This window comes from Ambystoma mexicanum, chromosome 1p (genome assembly GCF_040938575.1).
Source record: "Ambystoma mexicanum isolate Mex_15411 chromosome 1p, UKY_AmexF1_1, whole genome shotgun sequence".
NCBI classification, from domain to species: domain Eukaryota; kingdom Metazoa; phylum Chordata; class Amphibia; order Caudata; family Ambystomatidae; genus Ambystoma; species Ambystoma mexicanum.
The window spans coordinates 954,593,971-954,608,830 of record NC_090921.1 but is presented as its reverse complement, the minus strand read 5'-3'; the positions used below and the strand labels follow the sequence as shown (position 1 = coordinate 954,608,830).

The window sequence follows — 14,860 nt, the reverse complement described above, 5'->3', positions numbered from 1 at the left end:
TTTAAACCGGGATTTGTACTTCACAACCAGCTCTCCTTTGGGTGGACATGGCACAGTGGCAATGTTGGGTGGCAATGGATCAGTGCTCTGGACAGAAACGTTCAAAATTCCATATCTGTGCTTCTCTAATACAGCAACAATAAGGCTTTTGACAAAGTCGAACTCCATTTCCTCATAGACTGGTTTGATCACCCATTGCTTACTTCTTTTTGAAAAGGCCTTAGTGTAGCGAGGCATCCTTACATTACCCTTAGTCCTAGATTATTCACGGCCGAGATTCTCGTTTTGGGCCAAGACGGCAAGTAGAGTCCTATGTCTCATGCCCTGTATGCTGAAATGCAAGCACTTTGGCCTGTACTTTAGGCACATATTGTGGAACACCTCCAAACCTCCTGTGTGACAGAATTATGTCAGTCCCCTCAAATCTCTTGATAGAGGTTTATCGAAAACAATCTTCTCAATGGCTTTGTGTGTCGGTGAAGATGGATTCAACCACTTCTTCTTCCGTGCCTCCACTGGGGACAAAGGTCCATGTTCACATTGATGGAAATGTAGGTTTTCTGACCAGCAGTGCACGTTATTACAGATGTGCATTAGTGACCGCCATTTTTCAAGTAGTATTTCCACTGACCCTTCACAAGTTTTGGAGCTCCACCAAAGATGGTTGCTGATAGACTGGGACCACTCTGAAATCCTTTCCAAACCTTTTTTTTTCCCTGCAGCCGAGATTTTTTTATTGATTGATTTAGCAAGATGCCATACGTCAAATCGATGTTTAATTTGTGGGAACGGCTCTCTCATTGTCTTGGCAATTGAAACGTGTCTGTCCGTGGCTATGAGGTCGATGTGCATTCCCCTCGATTGTAGATATTTCACTGATTTTATAAATCCTAGTTTCTCCATGGCCACTGAGGATGTACATTGTGTTAACTGTACGACCACCGAACTCACAATTTTCTTTCTATCCATGTCCTGAAAGTGGTAGGTGCAGTACTTGGCAGAAAATCCAGGGTTGTCGCACTGTCCATCGCCGGCTAGCGTGAATCGTTTGCCTTCGAATGTACTTGCTAGAGACAATTGTTCAATTTTCCAAGCATCACTAATGGCCGGAAACAAATAATCATGTTGGTATTTGTAGTACTGCGTTTTTTAAATGAAATGGAGTCCCACAAACTGAAAGAAAGACTCTTAACTTTCTAAAACTGGAGCCACTAAAAAGTGATGCAGCTGCACACAGTAGATTGCCTGCTGGCAGTTTCCCCAGCATCGGTTGTGCAGACCATGAGAACGTATGATGCAATCTACAGGCGGCATGTATTGTGACGTTACTGCCTTGTTTTTGACGAGTCACATGAATCAATGGCTTCCCACATACTTTCCCTCTGACGGAATGCCCACATTTCAGCATACTTATAATATCCATCAAACAACTATCGAATACTATGTATTTGCCCTCTTTCATTAGACTGTCATCCTGCATCAAAGTTGTTTCGGCCTGTGACGTTGAGGACATATCACCACATTTGAAAGAAATTTTGCTGCTATCAAGTTCTAATGCGTCCGTCGGTGAATGCTGCTGCTGGTTCATTCTGTCATTTCAACATCTGCTACTTCAACATTGATGGGAGAACACAACAATGTCGACAGCTTTTTTGGTGGCAATTTTTTGGCGGGTGTAGATTGTGTGAATTGATCTGCCACTACTTCAGAGCTATCTTCCATGCATCCAGTATCATGTTGTTGTGGTGGTGCGGTCGCACTGTAGCAATGGTCCTTTACAACTTTACTGGATTCTCCGGACACATTCATTTCATGCTCTGGCCATTGGACATGAGCATCTCTAGTCTCAACACGCGGCGTCTGAATTAATAGTTCCTCCATAGTGTAAATGGTCTGGCAAGCAACATCTCTCAATCGCCTTCACTGTCTGTGTATGTATAGTTCGGACACCCACGGGTAACTAGAGGATAGATTGGAAAAGGGTTGTTCAGTTTAAACACAAGATAAAGTATAGTACAAATGACTGGAAAAAAACATAAAATAGTCCCCAGTACAAAAAAATGTCTAAAGTTATGAACTGTTTGTAACTAACCTTATTTTTGTTTCTTTTCTTTGCAACTTTTTTGACGCGACCCTCAACATCTGCACGCTGTTGCTCCGATTCATATCCGCATGTCTCCCCTTCCTCTTGCGCTGCAACAACTATATTTTCTGTATCCGCATAGACAGCACGGAATGAGGCTCCATCGACTCCCTGAAACATAGTATTTTCATTACTGTGCATCAAAATATTATTAGCATAAAACACATGTGAGGACGAACACACAGGTACATCTCAATAGCCAAACACGATTTAAACATTGTGTCGAACAATCAAACGACAAGTATTCAAGCTCTGATGACCTAGGTTGATGGAGCTGTCAGTATCCATACCTCTGGCTCTGCATGGACTGCCACGAATGATTGTATTGAAGAGGAGGCATCAGCAACTCCCTGAAACACAGTACTTGCGTTAGTATGGTTTTCAATATTGTAAACATAACACACACTTGGGGTCGACGGCACAGGTATATATAAAGAGATAACCACAAATGTTGCATTGTCTAAAAGAATATTTAAATATGATCAGATTTAATAGACTTATTTCTCCGATTTCTTTACATCTGCATCATCTAAATGGGATCTTGTGATTGTAGTGGAAGCTCCATCGTCTCCCTGAAACACAGTACTTGCGTTAATAGGGAAGAAAGTATAGCAAATGTAATCACGTTATATGATCACGCTCGATGGATCTGTCAGTATCCATACCTCGTGCTGCTGAAGAATATCTATGGATGTTGTAAATGTGGTGCGCACTTCCAAAAGCTGTTGCGCCGATTCGTATCCGCATGGTCCTGCTTCCCCTGGAATTACTTGAATGTCAGGCTCTGCATCAAGTGCGTGGGTTGACGCTTCAACAACTGCCTGAAACATAGTATTTGCATTAGTAAGGATTACAATATTGAAAACACAACACACACTTGGAGTCGACCGCACAGGTACATATCAATGGCTAACCACAAATGAAACATGGTGTAGAACAATCAAACGACAAGTGTTCCAGTCCTGATGATCACGGTCGATGGAGCTGTCAGTATCCATACCTCGTGCTGCTGAAGAACATCTAGGGCTGTTGTAAATGTGGTGGACGCTTCAGCATCTCCCTGAAAGACAGTACTTGCATTAGTATGGATAACACTAATTATAACTGAAAACAAACACCAGGGGACGACATCTATCAATTGGAAAACACTAACCAAACAATTGGTAAAATAAGCACACGATACATAAAAACTATTACTTGACATGCATAAAACAAGTCTGTAGCGCAATAGCCAAGTATGATTACCTGATACGCGCTAGAAGTGGTTGATAACTGCGGGCACGTCACGGATGTAGAATGTTCTTGCTTCAGATTTAGTGGATAGTCAAGCAGTTGTAAAGGTAAATTATTGTTTGATGAAGAAATGCAAATATTAAAACATGTCATGTAAACCAACAGAATACTTGAGAATAATGCTATTGAAAATGTGCAATATAGTACAGTTCCCTGTGCCCATAATAGATTTCCTTTGGGGGTAATAAAATCGAAAATAATTTATTGATAAATGTCATTATTCAAAAAGCTATACACTCATATCAATATCGAAAGTATTACAAGGGAGTATTACAAGGGACACAACACCTAAAATATCAATTAATCCATTCGGCTACCTAGACACTACCGCAAGGCCTAAAGCTAAATCCGGACACTTGACTCACCAGTGCCGGTATGTGGACGAACAGAGTTGGAATAGCGTTTGCGAGCAATTTTCGTGTTGTTCGCCGTTTATTCTTCTTTGTTACCCAAGATGTGGCGTACATGTTCGAGGAAAAGTGCTGGCTGCAGATGCGGTATCGATCACCCCTCTTGTCCTCTAAGACTTGTTGGACTCTAGTTTCCAGCTCATCCAGTGGATATCTGCAATGTCTGACCCATTCTCTTATTCGATCAACAGTTTTCGGGAATACATGCATTGTAGTGCCTTCAGATTTAGCATGGGTCTTCGAAGGGCAACCGCTAATCGAACAGGCAGGCATTGTTGAAAATTCTGGAAAGTAAATATCAAGATTATTATAAAACCTTGATGAATAAAAATGTCATAAAAAAAGTAAATGAACCATACCTTGATCAATGAAAGGTTTGTTTTGGTCGCCGGAACTATACCAGTTCATCATGTGCGGCTTAGTATTTGCATAAGTTACAGACATTTTTTAAATTATGTGACTAAGCTCTGAACGTGTGACTCGTCCCTTGGATGTTCTGTCTTGCACGAAAAGGAAACCTGCTTGCATTATAGACTGGACCCCGAAGGATGCAATTCGATGACAATTGACACAGATGAAAATAAATAGATCTATTGATAGCATAACAATTGAAACTCAAGTCAATAGCAATGAGGCCAATGACCATAGCTCTATTGCGTACTCTAATTGCAAATAGATAGAAATGTAAAAATGACCGAAATATGACTAGGATACATGGCCTTACCTTGACCAACAAACAGTTGGATTCAGCAGGCCAAGCAGTATGTTGCAGGAGAACAGGTAGATGGCCACAGGTAGCACACTGACGAGTTTGCTCGAAGCGGTCACAGATAGCGCGACGACGAGCAGATTAGCATAGATCTCAGTGCTTTTCAGGTAGAAGGTTTAGGAGTTGACTTGCAAAGCACAAAGATGTTCTCATGAGACATATCAAGTGGTTTATAAAGTATTAGAAACGGGGGTGTGTTTGTGAATGAATGACGTGTGTATGTTGTGGTATTATGTGGATTGCAGGGGGGTGGCCTGCCTCAGGGGAGGCCTGCCTGGAGACACGGGGTCTGAGGAGGCCATGTGAGCGATTTCCACTGGGCATGGGCTACCTTTTGAAGTGTACATGCTGTTTGGCACCTTGGCCGTTTGCGCCCGTGACAGCCCCCCATGCCAGCGCTCATCCCCGGGTGCGAACCGACCGCCTTTGATAGATGGGGTGGGATGGATGGGCCTGGGGCGTGCAGATAAGGCACAGGAAGACTGCTGAATGGAGACACACTTATGTGGATTGCAGGGGGCGGCCTGCCTCAGGGGAGGCCTGCCTGGAGACACGGGGTCTGAGGAGGCCATGTGAGCGATGGCCCCTGGGCGTGGGATACCTTTTGAAGTGTACATGCTGTTTGGCCCCTCTCATCCTTTACGTCTCAGTAGAAACTCGGACCAAGTGCCTCCAGTAGTGGTTTCGCCCCTTGCCCTTATGTGATGTTAACTTTGGTTGACATTTGCGTAGATGGGACCACTGAGCAGGACACGGGGCATCCATTTTAGTACCCCCTTTCCAATCCATCTTGGTTATCAGGCCTCACTTCCCACTCTGACTGGAAAACTCCAGAGGTATTTGCAACAGCTAATAAATGTAACACATCACTCTACCTCTTCGATCACTGTCCTGCATGTGAACCAGCCTGATCTAAGCACATAGCTCGTTCATCTCCACAAACGTGTCCTCAATACCTGCATGCATTATTGAGAATATATTATGTTAGCTTAGATAGTGACCACCCTGCTTCACAGCAACCTGACCTTCACCCATTCGGAGCACAGATGTCTGACGTCCATCCTTGAATGAAGACACACTTGATTCATTTAAAAAATCGAAACAACCGTTGTTAAAATATATGTGGTGTTTTATTTTGTATCTTATTTTGTTGACACAAAAATACAAGACTTTAGACATTGTACAGGTCAGGTTGCAGCACAGTGAGAGAAAATCCCCTTTACTGACCGCTGTCACTCGGGAACGTTTCTCTTATGGCACGAACGGCACAGGCGGGTATTACTCTTCGAACGCGGTGTCAAAGCCTCACGTGAAGCCACCATGTAAAGGAACGATAGGCCACCAGCCTGTACCACTGTGGAAAGGAATGAAACAAACTGTTTTTAAATGACCAAGATAATTTTAATAAACGTTTGTTGTCAATGACAATTCTTGTAACTAATGGCATTCTGCTCGGACAAATGATATCTAGACACTGCACACTATTGAACGACTTTCATGCGTTACAATGATATTTATATGTAATTTTGAATATAGTAGAAGACCATGAAATAGGAGTGGCATGACAAGCAGAGTATACTTACTCGTTACTCGGATTACGAGGACGAACAGTTGCGCAAAGTTCGTGCATAAGCACCATCATTATCCTCAACACGGACCGTGTGAGGCAGGCTGCCCTGAAGTCTGCTCGGTGATGCATTGCGGTCGTGGCTCGCCTTCCGAAATGTAGGCCACGCATCCCGAGTTTTCACATCAGCAGCAGTTCTCGTCCTCGGTTGGCATTAGCTTGCACCGATTGCATGTGCACCAGGTGGAAACACCGTCCATGCGACTAGGTCCAGGCTCTTCAGCTGTTGAATCGTCCTCCAAACTGCCGTCCGAAGACCCATCGTTTTCGCGTGTTTCCCTTTCCAGTAGTTCCTCCTCAGTATACTCGGGCTCGTACATGTAGGGCATTATTGTAGCCATTGTTTGTTAAACAAACTAAAATAATTTATAGCGGTGGTACTGGTATCTGTTCACACGGGCTACAAGCAATGAAGGTAGCTGACCAGAGCACAGAAACGAGTCACAGAATACTCAAAGTAACACAGAGAGAGGAAGGGAATTGAAAATCTGCTGCTGTGTGTTGTGAAACGGTCTGTTTATACTTACTGAGGAAAGAGGCGTCCTGCCATTTCCATGGCGACATGTCATTAGCTGAAGCGCAGCGAATGATAACACGAGACGTGCTTTGGCGTTGTGAGATGGGCGGTACGCGTCTGCTGATGACAGGCTCAGGGGCGGGGGATATGATTTAGTGCCGCAAAAGCAGGTCAGCCAGGGCGATGGGGGAAATGATAGGATTATCACAAAATGGCAGCTCCCTGATGCCTGTTTTCGCGTGCGTTTAATGGACGAACACTCGGGTAAGGTCCATAGGAAATGTTTCTAAAATCGAGCGACTTAGGCTTAAAAACACATGGCCGACCCGTAGGGGCAATACAAATTTTTGACCGAACCATTCCTTTAACTGTGAAACCATTATAACTCCATTGAACCACTCCCATGGACCGACCACTTTTTTCTCACCTTTACCATCCATGACTGTAAATTGCCCAACAAACAAAACCTCTTTGCTCCATCTATCCCGACTAGAAAAAAAACAAAAGAAACAGTACAGTGGACAATCTTAAGCCTTTTCTCCAACCTCTCCTCAATCCTCTACCTGTCTCCTCCGATCCCGCCGAATTGGAATGAGTGGAACTTTACAATAATACTGTTACCCTAGCCCTACATAAAATTGCACCGCTCAAACTGCGTAAAAGCAAACCTAAAGCACATTTGAATACTTGGTTTACACCTAACCTCAATGCCCTACGAAATGAAAAAAGAAAACTTGAATCGATTTGGAAAATTAATCCCACTCCAGCCAATAAAGAGAGCATAGGCAAAATCACGGCTAACTACAAAACTGAAATTCTCTTGGCTAAACGCAACACCTACAACAGTAGGATCGACAGAACCAGTTTAAGTACCAGAGAACTCTTTACCATCTTAAGAGAACTGGAATCTCCCACCCCTCCAATAGACATCTGCATCAAGGACAAACCCTGGAGTTCTAAAATCCAAGATGCTCTAGTCAACAAGATTGCTTCAAAATAAAATAGCTGCAAAAAAAGTAACCTCGCCACTCAAGCAACTACTACTAAATCCCGCCCTAACCTGCCCAAGCCATCTCAACGATTTACATTTTCCCAAGTATCCACTTGCGAAGTCATAAACATTATAAACTCACTCAAACCTTCCAATTGTCAGGGAGACGCCTGCCCCGTATCCACCATTAAAGAAGCTGCCCATGAACTAGCACCATTTATCACCTCGCTTATCAACGCATCCTTCCGCTCATGCACCGTCCCCACCAACCTGACATTTTCTTGGGTACTACCACTCCTCAAGAAACCCTCCCCAGACCCAAACATCCCTACGAACTTTAGAGCTATCACCACAGTCCCCTTCCTACTAAAAATCATCGATAAAGCAGCCTATATCCAGATTCAATCATAGCTAGAGACCAAGAAACTGCTAGGACTCCGTCAATCTGACTTCAGACCCCAACATGGCACAGAAACAGCCTTGATCGACCTGAAGATCCAGAGTGACGACCTGAAAGACAAAGGTAAATCGGCCCTCTTGCTCTTGCTTGACTTGTCAGCTGCTTTTGACTTGGTCGATCAAAAGGTGCTCTGCAATCACCTGTCATCAGCGGCCCATTTCTCAGCTGAAGCAACAGCATGGATCCAATCTTTCTTAAATAACAGATCCATGAGAGTCTTCTCAGCATCGGCTGCTGCTGATCCCAGCCAGATAACTTGTGGAGTCCCGCAAGGATCTTGCGTATCGCCCACCATGTATAATGTGTTTACCAAACGATTGTTTGATGACTTAGACCATCTGGGTGTCCTCTACACCAACTATGCGGATGACGCCCAGAACCTCATCCCCCCGACAGGCGACTATGAAAATGATCTAGCCCTGATTAATAACATCTATCTCATCATTCAGGCTTAGATGGCCACTCATGGTGTGCCTGAATGATGAGAAGACTGAGCTGTTGCTCTTAGCCACTTCCTCCAACCAGAAAAAACTGAGCAACCAATATCTCTTTCAATAATGATGGCAATGACATGAAGGTGGCTAAAGAGGTCAAAACCTTGGGTTTCTACTTAGACACATCTCTGAACCTGCGCAAACAAGTTAGTGCCACGGCGTCAGCAACAGCCTACACCTGTAAACTGATCCATGCCTGCAAACCCTTTCTCTCCACAGAAAGTTGCATTACGCTGGCAAGAGGCCTAATCCTGTCAAAAAACGATTACTGTAATGCACTATACCTAAGTGCCAGTAAATATATAACTAATCTCCAGATTCTCCAGAACAATGCCCTTCGAACTGCACCAGGAATTTCCAAAAGACAACATATCTCAGCGCTCAGGTGCAATAACAACTGGCTATCCATTATGGATAGAATTCATCTCAAAACTGCCTCCCTGACCTACAAAAGTCTCAACAATGTAGCCCCTCCCTATCTCACTGAAAAATTCACTAAAAACAACCCTGCACGACCACCAGGACTACCAACTATGGCTGCCTAAGAGTCCCCAGGTTCAATTAATAAAAGCAGGTGACAGTAGCTTTCCAGTCATGGCCACTCAACTCTGGAACTCCCTACCATCCTCCCCACCATTAAGAGTTAATCAATCCTTCTACAAATTCAGGAACAACACCAAACTCTGGTCACCTCCAAAGACCTCTCACGTCGTTGGCACTCTCAAAATGTCCCTGCTAACCACGCCAATGCCACCTCTGTATACATGTATGTTATCCCTGCACATTCACTGTATATCGTATTATGACTTAACCTGTATGATGTACTATTCGTAGTTATATAATGGCTTGTAATTCTGTGGTATTGTAACTAAGAAATCGCACATTCTTGTAGCTCCCAGATACCTTTTGATGAGGAGCATTTTATAAACAAACAAACAAACAAACAAACAAAACGAATGTGTTTAAAAGTTGTGCAAAAGTCTGAGCCAGAAATGGGCACATGGCCTCCATGCTGTTGGATCCTCCCTAAATCTGTGGTGACTTGAACGCTATTGCCCTCTTCCGTGCCCTATGGTACAGAAGTACAAATAGTTTACATTGCCTTTGTAGCAGGGTGTGTAAGCTGCAGGCGGTGTGCCTCAGCTGCTGATTTTAAAATGTTAGAAAATGTAATCAGCCAGCTGAGGCCACTAGCTCAGGTAGTAATAGTTCCGATACGATCAACCCTGCTGCATGCCTGTTTGAGCTGAGCACGTTCTTTGGGGGGCAGACACAAATGTGTGTCTTAAGTGTAAAATGTAATGATCACCTGCAAAACCCAACATTACTGTCTTTTCCAGTGCTTGCTTACGTTTGCTTTTTCCGTCTCACTTTAATATCAATGTTGAAGAACAAGCACTATCAAAAAAGCTATTAGCTTTCATTTCTGTTTTTTGTTTTTCAAGAATTGTACAGACTGAAACCCTTATTATGGTTTAGGTGTAGGTTTGCTCCCCTTTGCTGCTGAATGTATGACTGGTGTCCAGGATTAGCTGCTGTTTTTTTTGCTGTGTGACGGGTATGTAGGAGATCATAGCCAGCCATTTTGCTGTCTCCCTACCTTACTGTGTAGAACCAATTCACCCTCTTTGTCCTGTCTGCATTACTATGATATTTCATTGCCCTCTTCTCTTTGACAATTACTTTTTGCCACAAATGACTCTGTGCCTCTGAGTCAATATTGAAACAATGTTGAATATGCACTGGCACCCGTTGTAGTGTATGTTTTCAAGAATTTGCACAAAACTGTTGCTGTTTTGTCATCCCCTTTTGTGTAGAAAATATGGTTAGAGGTTTGGATGAAGAAGAGACCAACTTTCTAGATGAAATCTCTCGAAAACAGGAGCTTATCGAAAAGCAGAGACGAGACGAAGATAGGAGGGAGTTGAATGAATACAGAATATCCTTTTATTGCAAGTGTTGAATATGGTGACCTTTTATATAAGCTATTTTAGATGAACTATATGCGTTCCATGCATGCTTTTTTTTTACCCTTCTATTTTAAAATTTATTTTTTAATCACTGTTTATGAAAAGCGGCTCACTATTTTGATATCTAGCATGTTGGTGCCAGTGTAGCCAGTGGTGCTACTAGCCATATTCCCTGTTATTTAAAAAAAAAAAAATTACCTTTCATCAAAAATAAGCATCTCTGGTAACCTTTTCTCAAATCTCAACTTTTGTGATCATGGGCAAATTGCTTTACGTTTCTGTGTCTGTGACCTTATGTGCCGAAACTTGGAGCATTTTCCAGTCTAACAGCTGCATTTCAACCATGATAAATAATGGATTTTAACATAACAATGCATTATTTTAAGTGTCCTCCGTGCCAAACCAGGTATGCAAATTCCTTCAAATTCTATGTCCTGTGCCCTTTCCTCCATATTTATGCTTTGTCATCCAAAGGTAGGGGGCAGGATCGGAGCATGATGCGCAGTAAAATTCTTTACTTGAAATAAGAATGTAGGATGCATGCATGTGCACTTAAGCACAGCCCCCCTTGCATATGCTCTCAGCCGCAATCACAAATCTTTTTCTCAGAGTGCACGCTGAGTCCGTAAGCCCCTTTAGAAGGTGTTTTGGCTTTGTGTGTTGTGTGGCTGATCCTGTCCTGCTGCTTACTTGTACGGCTTGTCTGAGTGTCTTTGTCTGAATGGTTCAGAGGTTTTTCTTCACTCTTCCTAAGCAGAATCGTGTTAGTAGGGCGCTCTTTATCCAGGCACCCAGCCGGCTGACCTTTTACCAGCATTCTTCTTGGTCAGACAGTGGCCCTTGGATCCCTTCCTGCACAGCACTGCATGGCTTGTGTCACTGGGGCTTGGTCGGAGGTGCCCACAGTGCCCAACACTGCTTTGAAGACGATCTAAAAGTGGGATTTGGACCCAGTTAAATGGCCTCTTAATGCCCATAGGGCCAAGGGCTTTTCTGTTTGCCAGAATTGACCAGAAACACACCCAGTTCATTACACAACTGAGTGGCTTCATTAGGTCTTTGCCAGATCCATTATGTTCCTCAACGCTTACAGACCAGAGATTGCACCTAGAATTGACTGGTCGCCCCCCCCCCCCTTGTGATGGACCTTTGTTTTCCCTTCATACATCATTCCATGCTGTTCTGGATCCATCTGTTCATGGACAGGCCGTTTATCAACTTAATGCCTGCAGGGATCTATTTCTGGAGGCTGGGGCCAGGCAGAGTCTTCATTGTTGGCAAGTTTTTATACTTTTAATTACATCACCAACAATACACAACGTTTTAAAAGATGCAGCGAGAGAGGTTGTTCTGATAGCTTGGACACTGTCTCCTTCACCTTTGCCTCTTTTTAGGCCTCAGACACCTACCACAAGCACCACTGCCACTTCCCAAGTTGCAAGCCCCCTTTGTCCATTCAGGGTGCTCTTATCCACCAGTTTGGCCTACTATGCCTGTACCTACACAGTTGCAAGCCCCTGATACAGTTACACACCCCACCCCCTGCCTTCCTTCTGGGCCATTGACGGGAAGATAATCTTCACTGCTCTACATACTTCTCTACAGAAATGTTTGGCTATAATGAAAACTTGATTAGAAGTATTCCACTCAAGATGGGCCTAATTTGGGGTTCACCTCCAGCCCGTGTGATTTAAGAAGGCAAAGAAATTTGGCAGGTTCCTCCAATTGACCAATAATAAGCGGGTAGATTCAACATTTCAGCTAGTCCTAGAGAAAAGCTGTGCTTGGCCTGAAACATGTCCTCCCTTTCAGCTGTTGTATCTGATGCATCGGAGGGACGAACGAACGAACGAACGAACGAACGAACGAACGAACGAACGAACGAACGAACGAACGCCATCTTCATATTTATTTCTATTTGGGCTTTATTGCTTCGGGTAAAGAAGTTACTGACACCAGGGGGAGAAGTATATGCCAAAAGCACACTTTACCTGACACCAAATTAGTTGCATGAAATGCATGAGGCCACAGCTGCCATGTTGACATGGCAACCGGAAGCATGTGTCTAGGCTTAAATATTGGAAGATGCTCCCGACTATGAAGAAAAAAGCTCATTCAAGAGGTTCAGGACAACGTGCTAAGTTTACCCTTTCACGGCTTTCATTTGTTACTCTCCTGGACAAAGGAGGAACTACTAAACAAGAAGGCTTAACACCATCGCAATTAATTCTTGACCTGCAGTCACTAAACCTTTCACTAGGCTGTGGGGTTCCATCTCATGGCTTTGCAGGGGGCTGTGGAAGTGTGTTCTTGCTCTCCCACCGCTGCAATTTCAAATTCCTCAGATTTTCCACGCTTGTGGTGTACATGCTTGTACCTGTGCCCCATGTTTTTTTAGATAAAAAATGCTGCGCTGCATCATGATCTGGTGACCTATCAGAAGTATGAAGGAAAGGGGAGAGGGTGAAGAAGTAACTAAGGTTGAAGTGATTTTGTTTCTGATGCTTGTGGATTTGCTTAGCATCAGCTGTGCATATATTCCGACATCTAGTGGTAATCACGGAGTATTGCATCTTTTTTCAAAGATCGAAAGGAACGCCGGCATGGGCGAGACTGTAACACTATCCCTAACGTGATGTGTAGTGTACACAAAATCCCTTACGTGTCAAGGTCCCACCAGATAGATTTGTTCTGCCAACCTAGTTGGTCGCTTATGCAGAGCTCGTAAGAGTTTGTATTGTATTGCTATATCTATTTCTATGGCCTACGGTCATTTAGTCAACTTTGACAACCTTCTCGACGGCTGTATCGTGGGTTTCCTGCCACGACGACTCCATCTACAACTGCTCGGCGACTGTTGACCGCGTGGCCTCGGCCCTCAGGCCTGGCCTTTACAGTAGGGAGAGTGGGGCCCTGATTCTTTCTTCTCTCTAAGAATGCATTTCCCTCACCCCTCTCTTTCTCTTCTCGGTCTGGCTGCCGCTAACCTCTGCTGTGGAGAGGACTCCTTTTAAATAGTGCCTGTCTTGAAACAGCAAATTTCCCTGGAAAGACACCCATTGCCGATGCAATGTGTCTTCCTCGTGACCGCAGCAGCGCCTTCAGGTGCGCCAAAACCCTCTATGCTGTCAATACAGCTTCCGAAGCTTCGCGAGAAGCTTTCAATTACCCTTTCGGAAGCCAGGGACTACAAAGGCACTCCCTCTCCCCGAGAGGACTATTCTGAGGCCCCCAAGCCTCTTTCTAAGTTCTTACATAAGGGTTCATCCCCCTTCTAGTCCACCCTTCCCACCTCCTGACCCTTCAGCTTCCTCAGAATGGACTAGGGAGAGATTTGAACAGTGTGTGGCTGAGTTCATAGACTTTTCAGATTAGTATGACAGAGCCTTGAAGAGACCTAGGGAAGTGGACTCAGCCCTATCCCTTCTAAATTTCAGAAACTTCCCTCCCCTGGTGTCCAGTTTTCTTCTTTGGAGGAACCACAGGGACACCACAATGTCCCTGATGACCCGACCCAGGAGGTTTCTTATGAAGGGTTTAACCTTTATGATCAAAACCCAGTCTATCAAGGCCCAGTCTGGGATCAGGCAGAGGACCAGGGCTCGTGGCACACACCACCATATACCACTGACCCAGACGTCATCGTTCTGGATACCCCTACTACTTCACTCCGCTGTGAGATTAGTCGCCAGTTGACGACCAAATGCTGCAGCATGGGGATTACATGGCCACATTAGACATGAAGATGCATACTTTCATATTTCAATGTTGCCAGCTCACAGAGTACCTCAGGTTCATGATAGAGGACACACACTATCAGTTCAAGGTTCTCCCCTTTGGCATTGCCTCAGCCCCAAGGGAGGTCACAAAGGTACTGGTGGTAGTGGCGGCTCACCTGCGCATGCAGTCCATCCCAGTCTATCCTTACCTCGACGACTGGCTCATAACTGAATTTGTACGGATCATGCCAAACAAATAACCAGAAGACAGTAGATCTCCTCTTTAATCTAGGATTCTCTATCAACGCAAACAATTCCAGTCTAACCCCCAGCCAGGTCAAACCGTTTCTGGGGGCTCTAATTTGGACAGAAGACTGGCTCGTCTTTCCCCCCACAGAGAGGCTTCAAACCATGCTGTTCCAGATCCCTCACTATGTAGCCAGTCACCAGGTGACCGTACGCAAAGC

The 14,860-nt window shown here is 44.3% G+C and overlaps 1 protein-coding gene across 2 annotated transcripts in view; it reads left to right on the top strand.

Annotated features, from left to right (window-relative positions):
* PSME3IP1 (proteasome activator subunit 3 interacting protein 1) overlaps positions 1-14,860 on the top strand; it is a 232,585-nt gene that overhangs the window by 99,486 nt on the left and 118,239 nt on the right. For both annotated transcript variants that reach the window (XM_069653393.1, XM_069653383.1), the window contains exon 4: positions 10,522-10,644. In XM_069653393.1, the coding sequence (XP_069509494.1) occupies positions 10,522-10,644 (123 nt within the window). The remainder of the gene's footprint in view (positions 1-10,521; positions 10,645-14,860) is intronic.